This window comes from Lynx rufus, unplaced genomic scaffold (assembly GCF_022079265.1).
Source record: "Lynx rufus isolate CCGP_SWC_20201006 ecotype Redwood Valley unplaced genomic scaffold, mLynRuf1.p SCAF_2, whole genome shotgun sequence".
Classification (NCBI taxonomy): Eukaryota; Metazoa; Chordata; class Mammalia; order Carnivora; family Felidae; genus Lynx; species Lynx rufus.
In genome coordinates, this window is record NW_025814834.1 from 215518227 (window position 1) to 215536961 (window position 18735).

The 18735-nt window shown below is 40.0% G+C and overlaps 1 protein-coding gene across 4 annotated transcripts in view; it reads right to left on the reverse strand.

Moving 5' to 3' along the window:
- Positions 1 to 18735, reverse strand: part of KIF1B (kinesin family member 1B) — a 146755-nt gene that overhangs the window by 127291 nt on the left and 729 nt on the right. For all 4 annotated transcript variants that reach the window (XM_047083099.1, XM_047083101.1, XM_047083098.1 and 1 more), the window contains exon 2: positions 2236 to 2418. In XM_047083099.1, coding sequence (XP_046939055.1) covers positions 2236 to 2341 — 106 coding nt within the window. In that variant the 5' untranslated portion in view covers positions 2342 to 2418. The remainder of the gene's footprint in view (positions 1 to 2235; positions 2419 to 18735) is intronic.

Below are 18735 nucleotides of genomic sequence, written 5' to 3' on the forward strand. Positions count from 1 at the left end.
GACACTGGGGATTTCTCCTGGACAGTTCAGTATGTAAAACATATCACAGAGAAAAGTAGTTCTTTTTAGGATCAATTCTGGCTCCTGACCCAGGACTTCCTAAAGCCCACCTTCTAAAAGAACTAAATGATTATACCAGCATTTTCAGAGGCAACACCAACAGCCAAAAATGCCTCCAAACTAAGTTACAATTAAATACATTTTTCAGGGAGAAACAAGAGCTCAATAATCAGGATTCAGTATGTTCACTTCAGCAGCACATATACTAAAACTAAACTGATACAAATTAGTATGGCCTCTGTGCAAAGATTTATATATTGTGTAGAACTTAATTCTTTTTTTTTTATTTTTTTTTCAATGTTTATTTATTTTTGAGAGCCAGAGAGACCCAGAGCATGAGCAGGGGAGGGGCAGACAGAGAGGGAGACACAGAATCTAAGCAGGCTCCAGGCTCTGAGCTGTCAGCACAGAGCCTGATGCGGGGCTCAAACTCACAGACTGCAAGATCATGACCTGAGCTGAAGTCAGACGCTTAACCGACTGAGCCACCCAGGTGCCCCTATATATTGTGTAGAACTTAATTCTTAAAATGAAGCATGAATAATACTATAGCTTAAATGAATGGCATTTAGAACACAAACACTTGTTCTCTAGTTCAGTTATAAATCTAGCTCAAATTTTAAGAAAGGAGCAAATCATCAATATTGACCTTTTTTAAAAAACTTGAAATATAATTTACATACCCTACAAAGTTCACCCATTTAAAGTGTACAATTCAGTAGTAAATTTTGCATCTTTTTCTTTTACAATTACTCATAGGATATAATTCATACTCTAGCATCTTTTAAAAATATCTAATAAAAAGGCAAACTCATAGTAAGAGAGAACAGAGGCTAGGGATGGGGTCAAAGGTAAGATATTCATTAAAAAATACACACTTTTAGTCATGAAATGAATAAGTTCTAGAGACTTAATGTGCAGCATAGTGACTATAGTTCATAATAATGTACTGTATACTTAAAATTTGCTGAGAAATAGATCTCAAGTGTTTTCACCACACACACACACAAAGGTAATTATGAAAGGTGATAGATACATTAATTACTTTGGACTGTGGTAATCATTTTGCAATGTACGCATATATCAAAACATCACGTTGTACACCTTAAATATATAATTTTATTCCCCACTGGTAGAATTCTCTACAGAGAACACTGGCAAATGGCCCACACATAGAGGAGATCAGAATGGTTTCCCCAACAACTAGGCATTAACTTGTGTGTCCGGAAGACCTATGATTCTGCTTTATCACAAAGTTGTAGGTTTCAAGACAGTAGAACCTACCAGTATTTTGAGTAATAATTTGCCTACAGATCCATATCAATTAATTATTAATCCAAGTACAAAATAAACCAGCTTAAGTCATTTTTCACCTAAGCAATTATATATAAAGAAGTTCAAAAGTAATGACTTCAATTTCAATAATAGATAATTTTATTTGTAAAAAAATTATAAACAAATGATTACTGAAAATTTTAGTAATAAATTTGTGAGTTTATTACCAACTGTAGCTATATCTGTTGTTCAACTCAAAGAATCACTGTAAGGAAGGAGAGTAAGTTTTAAGACCATCTTGGCAAGGTCAAGTGCCATTTAAAATGAAAAAAGAAAAATAATCTTAGAGCCTCAATAGATACATTTCACATCATGGTTAAGTATAAATCACTGTAAACACCTTTATTATCATTAAGATTTCAACTTAAGGGGCGCCTGAGTGGCTCAGTTGGTTGAGCGATTGACTTCAGCTCAGGTCACGATCTCATGGTTCATGGGTTCGAGCCCCATGTCAGACTCTGTGCTGACAGCTTGGAGCCTGGAGCCTGCTTCCAATTCTGTGTCTTCCTCTCTCTCTGTCCCTCCCCTGCTTGTGCTCTCTCTCTCTCTCTCTCTCTCTCTCTCTCAAAAATAAGATTAAAAAAATATTTTAACTTAATAACTCTAGCTAAATTAGTTGCATTTTCCAGGGATTTCTCAATTGTAAAGAACAAAAGAAATAGTCCATATTTAAATATACGAAAGCAAAAATCACAGGGCGAAGCACTTAGTGGATCATTCAGAATAGCAAAGTCCAAAGTGTTAATACCCAAATGTTCATTTATTCTGTTCACATTAAGAAGGGAAAAGAGAAAGGATAGGAAGGTGAGATATAATTGATAGAACACAACATGTACTCACTGGTCGAGTTGCCTTGCATCTGAATGATGCACTTGGATTCTTTGCTGGTCTCTCGAGAATTGAAGGGCCGAACCCGCACAGCCACCTTCACTGAGGCTCCCGACATTCTGATGGTCTTGTTATATATATATGCAGTCCAGAAATAAAGTATCAAATCTTCTTTTGAAGTTATGTGCAAGTTTCCTTCAAAAAGAAAACAATTCCACACAGGTAGTCAGAATCAAAGGAAGCATGGGCTAACGTGAGCCTAAGGGCTACTCTTGTACATCTTTGTACTATTTTTTTTTTTAATTTATGTTTATTTACATTTGAGGTGGGGAGCGGCAGAGAGAGGGAGTCACAGAACCCAAAGCAGGCTCCAGGCTCTGAGCTGTTAGCACAGAGCCTGAGGTGGGGCTCAAACTCATGGACCGGGAGATCATGGCCTGAGCCAAAGTCGGAAGCTCAACTGACTGGGTCACCCAGGCGCCCCAATCTTTGTACTATTTCTATTTCCCTTTCTAAAAACCTCATCCCTTTTCATCCTGTAGATCTTATATGCTCAAAATTTTCCAAAATAGAAAATTAAACACCTAAGTTTATTTTCCTATTCAACTATCTCTTTCTCATACCTAAAAAGTCCCTAAACTTAATAATAAAAAATACATAACTACAAAATAACAGGCCTCTTTCTTGCTCTCTGTTTTTCTGGATCTTCAGTAATGTATGAAAAACACAAATGTTTATCTGTTAAAGAGAGTTCCTTACACAAGTAACTTCCCATCTGCAAAACCACTTATTATCTTCCTTTAAAGAAACGCTCTGAACTTCCTATACACTAATTACACTGTGAAACATTCAGTTACGTGATATATAATTAAACAGCAAAGGATAACGATAAGCTCTGACCAGCTCTTTCAACTTCTAAGTATCTCGGGATTCCTTTAATTTTCACGTGTATCTCATTTGACCCTTACAACCATCCTGTACAATAAGCAGAGAAGTTTCCAAGAGACCCAGGTTCTACCCTCTAATATGCTAGTGACTCATGGTAAAATCAAATCACTACATTTCACTACTGAATGAAGCCATAGGAAAAAATGTGGACATTTTTCAGAGGCATAGTTTCCCTCCCAACAGAACAAAACAAACACTATTCTGTGAAAAGAACCCACGTAAGTAATTTCCACAAGAGACAACAGATCTCAATCTGTACTCTATCCATTATATAAATGTCCTTGAGAAGAACCAAACAAAAGAAAAAACTAAAATAAAGAAAAACACATTTAAGTCCAATTATCGGGGAATCCCAATAAGCCTTCAATCTAATTTTTCCCACATAATTAAGTAGAGATTAGGAATCCTAAACTACAGCTTTACAACTGCTAAGGCTTTCCAATAAGAAAAGGCAAAAATCAATTAATCAAAACAAAACAAAATAAAACCACAAAGCCACTCTCTACCCTAGCATTACCCTATCTTCTTTTCTTAGCAGCACTATGTGAAATTCCTGTGCTTTGAAACATGCTTATTGTCCGTCTCTCTCAACTCTGTCCAAATGCTCAGAGATCTCATTTGCTACCACTTAGACCACTGCCTGATAAAAGAGCTCGGTAAATGTTTGTCGAAGGAGTGAATTAATGAATTGCAGTTGACCCTTGAACAAATGGGTTTGAAATGTGCAGGCCCACTTGCACATGAATTTTTTTCCATAAATACAGTAGAGCATTGTAAATACATTTTCTCATGGGGCACCTGGGTGGCTTAGTCAGTTAAGTGTCTGACTCTTGATTTTGGCTCAGGTCATGATCTCACGGTTTGTGAGCTTTTTTTTTTTAAGTTTTTTAAAGTTTATTTATTTATTTTTGAGAGGGAGACAGAGTGAGCAGAGGGGAAGAGTGAGACAGAGAATCCCAAGCAGGCTCCATGCTCACAGTGCAAAGCCCAATGTGGGTCTCAAACTCATCTATGGTTTTTGAGTTTGAGTCCCGCATCAGGCTCAGCACTGACAGCAAAGAGCCTGCTTGGGATCCTCTCTCCCCCCCTCTCTGCCCTCCCCTGCTCGTGCTCCCTTGGTCTCTCTCTCTCTGTCTCTCTCTCAAAATAAATAAATAAACATTAAAAAAATGTTTAATGTATTTTTTCTCATAATTTTCTTAACATTTTTTCTCTTTATTGTAAGAATATAGTATATAACACATGTAACATACAATATACGTGTTAATCGACTTTATGTTATCAGTAAGGCTTCTGGTTGACAGTGGGCTGTTAGCAGTTAAATTTGGGGGAGTCAAAAGTTCTGTGTGGATTTTCCACTACGTGTGGGGGGAGGGCACTGCTAACCCCCACATTGTTCAAGGGTTAACTGAGAATTATCTGTTCAAGTCCTCTGCCTGGTTTTGTTTCACATAATTATAATATTTATTGATATTAATCTTTTTCATATTTGCTGGAATGTTTTTCCAGTCTGTTTCCTATTTTATTTAACATTCAACAGATGGTTCTTGTTTAATATATCAAACATTTATTGTAATCACATCAAATAAAAACTTAAAGTTATTTGCCCTCCCAGTCAATATAGCATCACCTATAGTCACTAGCTGAGGACTTTGCCAAAAGAGAGTTAATGAAGCATTCAGAAAAAGAAAGACATGGAACACACTTTAACCCCCACACAAGAGTTCACAGTGATATACAGCCATCATCTGAACACTCAACATGCTCCATTATCTTCTCCCCCAAACTCGCAATCTCTGCCCATCTTCCCGTTTCTATCTGACCCCATATCATAAATCTTGGAGTCATCTTTGTTTCTTTCTCTTTGAATCCTTTTATTAGTATTAAAATTATTAATGATATGCTATATAAAAATTTTTAAGTTTATTTATTTATTTTGAGGGGGAAGAAGGGCAGAGAGAGAAGGAGGGAGAGAGACTCCCAAGCAGGCTCTGTGCTGGCAGTGTGAAGCCCAACGTGGGGCTCGAACTCACCAACCATGAGATCGTGACCTGAGCCGAGATCAAGAGTCAGATACCTAACTGACTGTGCCACCCAGGCGCCCCTATGAACTTTTAAAACATAAATTTGCAGGGTACCTGTGTGGCTCAGTTGGCTAAGCGTCCGACTTTGGTTCAGGTCATTATCTCGCAGTTCCTGAGTTCAAGCCCCGCGTTGGGCTCTGTGCTGACAGCTCAGAGGCTGGAGCCTGCTTCTGATTCTGTGTCTCCCCCTCTCTCTGCCCCTCCTCTGCTTGTGCTCTGTCTCTCTCTCTCTCTCTCTCAAAAATAAACATTAAAAAAAAAAAACACATAAATTTTCTATCACTTCCTTCCTCTCGTTCTCATTGCCATCACCCCTAACCCACTGCCACTGCCTAACCCTAGTCCTCACTACCTCATGCCTTCCATACCGGTAATAGTGGAACTAATCTTAGACCTTTTCATTTTAATCCAATAGTCCTTCCACAGCGTTGCACAAAACTGAATCACACAGGGGTCTTTTGAAAAACAAATGAGCCTGGTATTCAACAGTCTTGAAAAAGGCCCCAGGTACGGAGTTTTTGTTTTCATTTTTCAAAGATTATGTTGCAAATCTCCAGCTGAGAACCCTGCAGTATGCAACTGCTTAACCTTGCTGCAATATTAACCTTTCTAAAGCATGACTGTCAATTTCACTTCCAAACTCAAGAATCTTCTCTTATTCCCAGTGCTTACAATATCACGACCAAAGTCAAGGTACTCTGTGTTCTAGTCAAGCTCCGTTACTATCCCACACACATGCTCTTTCACACTTGTGAACAATTTCTCCCCTACAATTTTAATTTTTCTCCTATTTGATGCCCAGCTCCTGTCTTACTTCTTCCAAAATGACTATCCAAACATTGCAGGAATCACTGGTATTTCCAACAGCACTTACAGCCCCAAACACATTATGAGAACCCTGCTATCATTCTATGTGACTGCATTCTATCTTGTATTGTTCTTTAATAGATTCCCAAAGTGAAACTCCTATTGCTTCAAAAAAACTCTTTGAACTTGGGCTTCTTGAAAAAATGGCTAATTCCAAGTCTGGTCAAGAAATTTCAAGATGGGGGCGCCTGGGTGGCTCAGTCGGTTGAGCGCCGACTTCGGCTCAGGCCACGATCTCGCGGTCCGTGGGTTCGAGCCCCGCGTCGGGCCCCTGTGCTGACAGCTCGGAGCCCGGAGCCTGCTTCCGATTCTGTGTCTCCCTCTCGCTGACCCTCCCCCGTTCATGCTCTGTCTCTCTCTGTCTCAAAAATAAATAAACGTTAAAAAAAAAAAAAAATTAAAAAAAAAAAAAAAAAGAAATTTCAAGATGATCCTGGGACATTTTGGTGTGATCACAAGCAGGAAGCCTACCAAAGATGAACAGAGTCAAGGCAAAAGCACACCAGTGCCAACTCAAAGGCACTCCCCAAGATGGAATACTTAAAGCATTAAAATGCATTCGTGAAAACCACAAGTGCACTGAAAAACATCAAATATATAAATTCACGAGTTGAGGGGCACTTGGGTGGCTCGGTCAGTCAGTTAAGCGTCCAGCTTCAGCTCAGGTCATGACCTCACAGCCCAGAGCTGACCACCCAGCCTGGAGCCTGCTTCGGATTCTGGGTCTCCCGCTCGCTGACCCTCCCCCGTTCATGCTCTGTCTCTGTCTCTCTCTCAAAAATAAAATAAAACATTTAAAAATAGACAAATTCATGAATTCATAATGATACTTAAAAAAGAAAAAAAACCTCATTCTTAAAACTGGCAAATAAAATAATTGAGCATACACCTAGCCTGTATATCCTGTATAAACTATAGTCCACGACAGCCAAATGGTTGGTGAGGGCTAGCTCTTCTCACACACACACAAAAAAGTCCAGCTAATAAACGCAGAAGAGGTGACAGAATTGGAATGTCACCATGTTTCCAACCCTACTGATATAAAAGCTCTCTGCAACAACAGTCACTAGCCACAAAAAAAAAAAAAAAAAAAAGCAAAAAGCCATAGATGAAAAAAGGTTGGTTGATGTGGGAACATTTTTCTTTTATTTATTTTAAAGGAGAGAGCATGAGTGTGCAGAGGGGAGAGGCAGACAGAGGGAGAGGGAGGGAGAGAGAAGGAAAGAAAGAGAGAGGGAAAGAGAGAGAGAGAAGGAAGAGAGAGAATCCCAAGCAGGCTCTGTGCCATCAGTGCAGAGCCCAACACGGGGTTCAATCTCACGAACCCTGAGATCATGACCTGAGCCAAAATCAAGAGTCAGATGCTTAACCAACTGAGCCCTGTAGGCGCCCCAATGTGGACACGCTGTATTGCTTGGATTAGGCTGACGATATCTGAACCAAATAATCAGTCCTAGTGTCACTAAAGGGGGGACACCTGGGTGGTCTATGCTTCCATGCATGCTATACACAGCACCACCTAGTAAGTATTCTTATCCCACCCCCTTTAAAAAAAAAAAAAAAAAACAAACAAGAGATGAAGCCTCAGTTCTAACCACCTAGGAGAGCAAATAAAAAATGTAAATGACACCTAAAAGATACAATCAGCGAAAACAGAACATAGAAAAATCTACACGTCAAGTCACCCAGTATCTTCAGATAAATAACATGCAGAGGTAATAAAAGGAACTTGTGTTAGTTATAAGATAAGTGCGATGATTTTTTTAATCAAGAAAATCTGCTAAAACAAATTTTTTAGACAACCATAATAGCCTGAACATAGACTCAGTATCTGATGATATTAAGAAATTTATTAGGGGAAGATACAAGAAACAGGTTTGCCAAAATGTCCACCATTACTGAATACTGTCGATGTTTCAATTAAAAAAACAAAACTTCCTTCTTTTGTATTCTACCCAAAGCCTACCAAGTACTGAATGCTGCCGACTGATTTACAGACAACAAAGAATGAATCTCCTTGTGCGGATTGAGATATAAAGAGCTATGGATTTGTCACTAGGAACCGAAATACTAACGTCTCTAATATCTGCTTATTTCTTCCATCCATCGAATCAACTGCCAAATCACATAGCTTTTACCTAGAAAATCTCTCCATTTCCACCACTACCATCCCTTTTAGATTTTCAATATTTCTCACCCAAGATGGTTAACTTTAACCACTTTCTCTCTTTCTTCCTTCCACCCCATTCGACTACACAATACTGTCACTTTCATCTACTCCATCCATAACCAGGCAACACCGCCAAACTGGCCTTCCTGAAGCACAGGTCTGTTCATATCAGTGTCCACTTAAAAATCCTCAAAGTGTCCCTACTGTCTACCAAACAATGGCTGAACTTCCCACACTGCATTCAATGTGTTCTGCGACATAAACCACCTACTTTTACAAACCCACAAAACACTGCCTTCCATCCACATTCCTTAACAACCACTCACCAGAGGGCTTCCTGAAAGTATCTCATGTTTTTCTGTGCCAGTGCCTTTGCTCCAACGTTCCTTCTACCCACTGTGACCTTCTTCCTCTACCAATCCAATTTATTCTTCTAGGATCTTCTTCTATGCCACCTATCTCTAAAGCCTTCATAGAATCTCCCTACCTCCCAAACCAAATGCTAATGCTTCTCCATTTAATACTACTCAAGTCACTGGCCTTACCTAGGGCAAGTAAGTTATTTACTTTTCTTATCTCTACTGTAAATTTTAAGCTCGTTGTGGACAAGAACAGAATTTTAGTCATGTTTCTAATCCCCTAGCTACAGGGGCTTGAATACAGTAGTTAAAATATTTTGGTTGAATTCCTACTTATTGTATCAATGGACTGATGCTTGAAGGGCATTAATAAAAACCATAAGTTGTTCCAAAATAGAAACAGGTATTTGATCAGAAGGAAAAAGGATAAAATTAATTTCAAATTCTTTCCTAATTGAAGTGTTAAGTCATTCTTTTTTGGAAGTGATAAGTACATTTTAAAATTGCTTTTCCCTCTGGGTGCCTGGGTGGCTCAATCATTAAGCATCTGACTTTGGCTCAAGCCATGATCTCAGGGTTCGTGAGTTTGAGTCTCCTGTTGGGTGAGCCCTGCTTCTCTCTCCCTCTGTCTCTCTGCCCCTCCTGGGATTCTCTCTCTCTCTCTGCCCCTCGCTCACTTGTGCCCTCGCTCTCAAAAAAAAAAACAAAAAACAAAAATAAAAACAAAAAAAAAACTTCCCCCTCAAATAAATAACAAAATTACTTTTCCCAAACAATTTGAACCTAAATATGTATTTTGTTTCTGATTTAATTGTCTTGAGGTAAAACTGCAACCATCTTCACAAGCAGTCAAAATTTTACATAATAATAGGAAACTATAGTTAAATGGACTATAGAAAGTGTTACTTTGTTACTTCCCTACTACTATAAACAGTATCTCTTTTATAGTAGAATTACATCAAAGAATCACAGCTTCAAAATTCCCAGGCTGTTAAAGAAATATTACCAATTACATAAATCTGAAATCAGGTTTAAATTCCAATGAGAAACAATTATTACAGAATACTTTTAGGAGGTTACAAGAAAACAATACTTCTTAAATTTAGCATAAAAATACATTTTCCAAGCTTTGAACAGCCAAAGGAAGAAAGACAGGAAAGACCATCACATACTCTAAATCACTTACACAGCCTCAGCTCTAGACTGTGCCTCTGACCTGTTTTCCTTCCTATGACACACAATTAGAAGCATCAGGAAAGCGGAATGGAGCAAAAATTCCAGAAGCATTCACTAACAATAAAGGGAAAATAAAACAGTTAGGTCTAAGTTATTTGAATTTTTCTGAATTTTGCCCAATTGCTTAACTTTGACCTTGTGCAACTGAACTTGCCCTCTGAGGTTCCCTGGAGTATTCAGAGCCTAAGAAGACTAATTTTCAAACTAACCATTCAGCAAAGTGAGTAAACAGGAACAAAATACAACTAGCGTTTGGTTGGTCTGTTTTTGTAGTATCCCTTTTCTATAGAAGACAGCGAAGATCATATCCCCAACATATAAGTCAGTTCATGTCATTTCCTCTCTTTAAAAACCTTCCACTGGTTTCCGTGGCCTCAGAACACACCCTAAAAATCCAAGGGCCTCCGCAATCCAACCTGCTTCCCCAGTCACCATTTTCACTGCCCAGCTTCAAGCCTTCTTCCCCACCAAGCACCCTCTTACTACACCAAACATGCAATTCCTGGAAGCCCAACCCCCCTTCTCAACCTGTTACATCCACGTCTTTCCAGGAGAAGGTCAAATGTCACCATAAAGCAAAAAGCATTAAGTCATATATTCCTTAACGTGCCCCTTTCTGAGCCAAAAGTGATACCTTCTTTCTCTTTGCCCCTTAGAAATGTTGTGTTGATTCTTCCATTTTTCTACTTATTCCATTCTGCCCGATGTTGCAATCAGTAGTTCACTTAACTCTCCTACACAGACACATTATTCAATACATATATGTCACAACTTAAAATAGCATTTAAATAAGAAATTTAGTTTTTCAAATTCAATATTCACACAGTTTGCTATATAGCAGCAGATTTACAACAGCAATAAGGACTCTATTTCAAAGATCATCTTTTCCACTGAATTACGGTTTCAAGAACGAATTACAACTTGAAGAATGAGTGGGTACCCAAAAGTAAGCATCAGCAGCTAATGAGACCATTTTGAGACTCTATGAAAACTTCATTATTATAAGTTTCACATCTCTCAATCCAATACTTTCCATGAGAACCAAACAGATTTTAGGATCCAATACTCTGTGTCCCTGATCATGGCTATACTGATAAAATGGCCCACCAAAAGGTAAGAATTTTTGTATGTGTATGAGTTACCTGTCTATTCTTGGTCTTTGACTCTATAAACAAAAAGCAGACATGAGCCAAGCTGTGAAAACTCAAAACGAATCACATGTTGGAAAAGCTGCTTTCTGCACTCTAACCCAGTGCCAAGAATCAGACTGCACAGAAAGTCTCCTGACAGATCAGATTTTCAATCTCAAATGGGGTTAAACCAGCTCACCCAGGCTCCCCAACTGTTTTCTTTTAACCGCTATCTAAAGTAAGTTTTAAAATACAGTTTTAAAACTGTCACTGCAGTTTTAAATTTTTTTTTTCAACGTTTATTTATTTTTGGGACAGAGAGAGACAGAGCATGAACGGGCGAGGGGCAGAGAGAGAGGGAGACACAGAATCGGAAACAGGCTCCAGGCTCCGAGCCATCAGCCCAGAGCCCGACGCGGGGCTCGAACTCCCGGACCGCGAGATCGTGACCTGGCTGAAGTCGGATGCTTAACCGACTGCGCCACCCAGGCGCCCCTGTCACTGCAGTTTTAAATAAAAGGAAAAGATGTTTTTCAAGGACATTTTTTAAAAAAGTAATCCAACCCGCTTTTCAAACTGAGAATACAACATTAAAATATAACCAGTCTTTTTTTATGAAGGATATGACTAATATGGTTCAGATATATAACTTTATATAAAGAGAAATCTGAGCAGAAAACTCATTATTTGTCACTGCAATTAAGAAATCTAGGATCCTCCTTTCCACTCGTAACATGATTTTTTTTAAATGTTTTCATTTATTTTTGAGGGACAGAGAGAGACAGAGCATGAGCAGGGGAGGGACAGAGAGAGACAGGAGACAGAGAATCTGAAGCAGGCTCCAGGCTCTGAGCTGTCAGCACAGAGCCCAACGTGGGGCTCAAACCCATAAACCGTGAGATCATGACCTGAGCCAAAGTCAGACATCTAACCAACTGAGCCACCCAGGTGTCCTTCACTCGTAACATGATTTTATTCATAAACCAAGAGGTGCATCAAGAGATTACAGTTCCTAGGCGCTGGCTCAGTCGGTAGAGCATGTGACTCTTGATCTTGGGGTCAGGAGTTTGAGCCCCATGTTGGGCATAGAGCTTACTTAAAAATAAAAATAAATAGGAGTGGCTGGGTGGCTCAGTTGGCGAAGTGTCTGACTGTTGATTTTGGCTCAGGTCATGATCTCACAGTAGTGAGATAGAGCCCCCTTTAGGCTCTGTATTGGGCGTAGAGCCTGCTTAAGATTCTCTCTCTCCCTCTGCCCCTCCCCCACTCTGCACATACATGTGCACTCTCATAAATAAATAGAAAATAAATAACAGACAACAGCTCTTGTGGCTTAAAATAAAGTATTCCAAATGACAGTGATGTTTTTTCTTTTTTCTTTAAAAGGACAGTTAATATTAAACTCTAGTAAGTCAGTTCGTTCTAATACCTGAAGCTACATCTCATAATTTTATTTTGGCAGATCTGCTGGGAATTCTGCCACTTAAATTTCAACATTCCACTGAAGCTCTTCTATTGTCAAAGTGAATGACAGACAACACCTCCTCCTGGCAATGTCCAGGCTAAAGTCAACTCAGCTCGGTCATAGTATAGAAATGGTAAGTTTCAATCAGAGGTTAATTCAAATTTGGTATGAGTCATGGTTCCCTCCTTCTGAAATCTGCCCTGACCACACCTCTGCAGCTACCTGCCCGGGAGGTAGCTTACTACCTGGGCAAGAATGCAGGTCAGACTTTTCCATGTGTTGATAATATGCCAATCTTGATAAACCAGCACCGAAAGTTTAATAGATATGTTTTCATTTAGATGACAACACAGAATACAAGTATTCCAAACTCTCACAAGGGTTAAATAATGAGTTTTCTGCTCTGATTTATCTTTATATAAAGTTATATATCTGGGGGCGCCTGGGTGGCGCAGTTGGTTAAGCGTCCGACTTCAGCCAGGTCACGATCTCACGGTCCGTGAGTTCGAGCCCCGCGTCGGGCTCTGGGCTGATGGCTCAGAGCCTGGAGCCTGTTTCCGATTCTGTGTCTCCCTCTCTCTCTGCCCCTCCCCCGTTCATACTCTGTCTCTCTCTGTCCCAAAAATAAATAAACGTTGAAAAAAAAAATTAAAAAAAAATAAATAAATAAAAAAAATAAAGTTATATATCTGAACCATATTAGTCATAGCCTTCATAAAAAAAGACTGGTTATATTTTGATGTATTCGCAGTTTGAAAAGCAAGTTGGATTACTTTTTTTAAAAAGGTCCTTGAAAAACATCTTTTCCTTTTATTTAAAGACCTGTTAAAAACACCGAGTGTGGGGGTGTCTGGGTGGATCAGTTAGTTAAGCGTCTGACTCCTGGTTTCAGCTCAGGTCATGATCTCATAGTTTCGTGGGTTTGAGCCGCGTGTCAGGCTCTGTGCTGACCGTGCAGAGCCTACTTGGGATCCTCTCTCTCCCTCTCTCTCTGCCCTTCCCCTGCTCACACTGTCTTTGTCTCTCTCAAAATAAAAACATAAACTTTAAAAAATTATAAAAAATGGGATGCCTGGGTGGCTCAGTCAGTTGAGCGTCCGACTTTGGCTCAGGTCATGATCTCGTGGTTTGTGGGTTCGAGCCCCCGCATCAGGCTCTGTGCTGACAGCTCAGAGCCTGGAGCCTGCTTCAGATTCTGTGTCTCCCTCTCTCTCTGCACCCCCCCACTCACACTCTGTCTCTCTCTCCTTCAAAAATAAATAAACATTAAAAAATTAAAAAAAAAAAACCTCTTCGTGTATGTATATAACATATGTATATATCAGTATGTCTATAACACATTTCTCTTACAATAATATTCAAATTTATTGAAAAAAAGTTTCTCTTTATGAACCATTATATATAGACATTATATGTGTGTATAATTTACCTTTCCCTTTTTACCTTGACTTCTAAAAGTTTCAAAACTAAACTATAATAACCACATTACATAAATTGCTGTAATGTGTTTATTTAGTTTTTCCTCCTGTTACACAAAGTTTTGTTTTTTATCTACACTTTAACAGCCCCTCTGTATTTATGGTACTTGTGGTAGGCTGCTCAAATCCTTTTTAGAAGCGGTAAGTGGTACAAACTGTAAACAAATAAAACATTCCGGCAATAAACCTATTCTGCTATTTAACATCAGAAATATGTTATGTCATATTCTAGTTCCTAAAAACAGAAGCCTTTAAAAATTATACAAAAATTTGTGTTGAATGAATTTGAAAACAGTGTTGAGTGGCGAGAAAAGCAGGCCAAGATCTGAAACCAGATCCACCAAATAGAAGCAGACAAAAGCTCAATTAAGGAGGGAGTGCGAACTTCCAGTGCTGTGAAGGCATGAAGTGTGTCCCCCGGTTTTGGCGGTAAAAGGCTGGAAGTCAGAGCAAGAGCAGGTGTCAGCAAAGTGAGGGCCACTGAAGCCAGTCTGTGGTGGTCTGGGGAGTAATTAGGAGGCCAGAAAGTGGATACAAGTATCCTCCTTGCTTCCAGAACTCGACAGGAGAGTAACAGCTAGGAGGAAACACGAATGAAGGAAGGATTTTTCTCCCCTGCTTCCTGTTTTTATTAGGAGAGATCTGCATGTTTCTATACTTTATTCAACAGCTATTTACTAGGTGCCTAGGTGCCTGTGACAGGCATTTCTAGGAGTCTGGGATAAATCAATGAATGAAACAGATAAACATCCTTGCCATGGAGGAGCTTACATCCTAGGAGGGGAAGTGGGGACACTAAAATAATAATTCATACAGAATGCTACATGATCATAGGCATTACCAGGGAGGGAAAAGTGCAGCAGAGGCAGGTGTGTGGTGGGGAGGAACGCTGTGCAGGTGCATAAATGAGGTCAGGTTGGGCCTGTTGAGGTGAGGAGGTGTAAGCAAAGACTTGAAGGAGGTGAAGGAGTTAGCCAAGCAGCGTTCAGGGAAGAGCATTCTAGGTCAGAGCAAAGGCCCTAAGTGGGACTGTGGAGAAACTGCAAAAGGGGAAAGGAGTAACCAATACGGCAAGTCCCTAAGATTACAAGGCAGTGCTGATATCCAGAACACAGGCTGAGGGATTAGCTAAGTCAGGGAGAGTAACTCCTCACTACACTTGAGGAAAGAAGGTAAGAAAGAAGGCAGAGAATTCTGTAAGTAGAGGAAAGCGAAGAAGGGGTGGGGGAGTTCATGCCTTCTTTTCCCTATGAGGTGGTAGGTAAGGTTTTATGCCAAACATGGGGCAGTGGGGAGGCTTGAGTAAAGCAGTCAAAATGTTAGAAAAGTCACTGCAGAAGACGGGAGGGAACTGGCCAGAATTACTTCGACACCAAAGACGGGTTCGGAGGAGACCTAAGATTACACATTAATTGTGGCACTACCCCCTAGCACTGTGAGATTTCTCCCTGGCAGACTAAAAACAGAAGGTATGGATGGTAAGAATGATGCAAGGCTGGCATGTGCATAATGGGTCCTGCAGAATAATGAATTAAAAACTGCAAGTGCCAGTCAGAAAATAGCTAGAGCAATGCACCCCACAAGTCACACGGAAGGAAAAGCTGGAAGAGGCTGCTGCACCAGGAGACTTGAGGTACAAGAGCACACAGAAAAAGACGATAGAAGTGAGAGCTATAAGTGATCAGTACTTCATTCAGAGCTGCAGGCCAATCTGAGATCTGAAGACAAACCTGAAGGCTACGATAAGTGAAGAAGATGTGGCCACAACAGTGAGTTACGGGAACATGGGAGCATGAAGCCAACGTTTGCTTGAGCTGAAGTCAAGGAATTTTACAGTTAAAGGTAGTTAGTTACAGAAGTTCAGTATAGCGGTTAGGTATTTCTAATGACTCGGGGTGGGGGAGCCACTTAGCCTGTTTCTTCATCGGTAAAATGGGAGTCATAGTATCTATTTCGTATGGTTGTTACAAGGATTAAAATAGAGGGGCGTCTGCGCGGCTCAGTGGGTTAAGCTCATGATCTCACGGTTTTGTGAGTTTCAGCCCCAAATCTGGCTCTGTGCTGACAATGTGGAGCTGCTGGGGATTCTCTCTCTCTCTCTGCCCCTCCCCACTCACGCTGTCTCTGTCTCTTTCAAAATAAATAAACTCAAAAAAATTTTTTTTAAAACAAGGATTAGCGAATAATGCAAAGTGCTTGGAAAAGAGCCTGGCACATTAGAAAGAGCTCAATGAGAGTAAGCTATTTTGTCAATATTGTTGTTGTTACTGTTTATACAGTCATTGACATCTGCCAGGATGATGTCAGAAATTCGGATGGAAGGGAGAACTAATCCAAGTATCAATGATATCAAACAGAGCAATGGTAGAGGGTGGTACAGTTGAATGATATGCTTTGGCATAGACAATGTGGTATTAAATATCAAAAAAATTTTTTTAATCCATCGTTTACGATCTTTTGACTTCAAACACATATACACACACAAAGCAATCATAAAAGTACCAATTGAGTACTAGAGAAGTATTATATGACAATACAAAAGGGAAAGGGCTCTGACTATAAAAACCATGGAAGCCATCATGGTATGAGCAGTGGTACATTAAATTATACTAAAACGTAAAAGAGTTGGGAGTTAACTTTATCCTACCATGCCTGTATACAAACAGAAGTTCCTTGAGGGTAAAGAACTAAATCTCTACATGCACTGTCAATAAACTGGTAATGAATGTCATAAAAGTGAGCATAAATGAATCAATGGGCCATTAACCAAAAAGTCCACCTCAAAGAGAAGCCCAAGGACTCTTTTGCAAGGTTTTCCTTGCCACTGTCACATCTGCTTCGTTCATCTTCTATTCCAAGGAGCTGCACAAAGAAAAGTTCTGGAAGTATGTATTTATCCATACTTTTATGAACTCCAGAGATTCACCAGTTTCTGTTTCAACAAGGGCATCTTTCAAAGAGAAAACTACATGAAATAGACAGGCTATAGTTTCACTTCAGAGCCTTGTAAAATTATATCATATCAGTTTACAAGATCTAAAGGATATGCTTAACTCCTGGAAAAGACCTGCTGTGATTAGCAGCCTGGGAAGGAGTTTACAAACTAGGAAGCAGGGGCCTATTGTCATCCTTTACTTTGTACCCAGAACAAGCCCTTAGCAGGGAACTGGGCTAGAAAGCCCTGGTCTTGGAGAGACTCTGTTGGCACTCTTCTTGAGAGTTTATTCCCTGCACAAATTCAAAGTGCAAAGAGAAAAAAGGAAAACTGCATTCATATCTGGTCTTGAAAAGAAAAGTGGTCTGTTTAAAGCCTTCGAAGCTGTACTTAATTGGATAAATTTTGGAAAAACATTCATCAGAGCAGAGCTGCACAGATTCATAAAATTCTGCCTCCAAATCAGATTCACAATCAGGTCTGATTTCATTAAATGCTGAAATTATATTGAACCACAATTCTTCAGATCTTTTGTAACTGTAAAAATTTTTTAACTTAGAAACAGTTCTTAATTGGGGCATGGAATTTTAAAACAAACATTCTGTATTTCTCTCAAGTTAAAGTAATACAAAAAAGCACTAGCTTCTATTGACGCCATTTTTGATTCAACTAAGTTCTAAAAGAAAAGCTTAACAGTAAAAACGGAAAAATAAAGTATTAAGACTTTTCTTAGAAAACCCTATCTGAAAATTTTTAGAGAGTTCAACTTAAGAAGTTTACAGGAATTTGTTCCACAAGAAATAGAGTCTGAAAGCGAAGGGCACAAAGAAGACCGGCATGGCACTCTCCAGGTCCTGTCCACACTGAGCATGTAGGAGAAGACAGATTGACAGTCTCACACTAAGTTCCATCACTGATCATTTCCGGATCTGTTTCACAATCCCAAGGTGTGTACAATCCTTATACTCTATCCTCACACAGCAAGTTAACTCCGCTTGCCTCACAATCCAACAGCCACACCAAGTTAATTAGAAAGCACCACCTCACTTACGAGAACACAAGCTCAGATTTTATTATGACTAAGCTAAGCCGACAAAATGCCAGGCTTTAAATAAAATATCCACCATGATATCACTTAAGAGCTATTCAAATCCAATCACCATACTTCCCTAGGCCTCAGACAGACCCATCTAGGACACAAAGCAACATATTCAGTGTCGCACAACAGCTGCCTAGAACAGTAAGAGATATGCGAGCAAGGGATCTGTTGACAATCTAATTTCAGCTACCTCCAGATTCCACAAAGGTGACAACGTGCATCGTCAGAAATACTGCTGCACGCCTCTCTCACTATGAGAATATTCCGGCTTACTAAGCCTCTGCGTGGTGAGCTACTCTGAGAAATCCATCCCTGCAATGCAATTAACACTAACTGGAAGCCTCCAGACGGGAAAACTGGCCTCAGCGATCCTCAGATGTGCCCGTGTGCATGTAAGGAATCATCATCATCAGGCCTCCATGGCCACAGCACGGGCCATACAAGATGAATACACAGACACGGTATTTCATCCCAACAAGAAGGGCATCTTGAAGGCACTTTACCATAGAAGCTCACGTAGCAATTCACCAAGGAGAAAAAGTGATCTGGGGAGTTCAGGTCCGGTTTTAGGCCCGGAACGCGCTGTGTTGCACGAACAATGACTAGCTTGCTCGAGCAGGCTCCCAACCCCCACGGCTCGGCTTCTGGTGCGGCCAGTCACCCTGAGAGCTGCCAGGGCTGTCACTCGGTGCCTTCCAGCAACCGGACTTGGCTACTGAAGGATTTGTCAGATCATCCTCC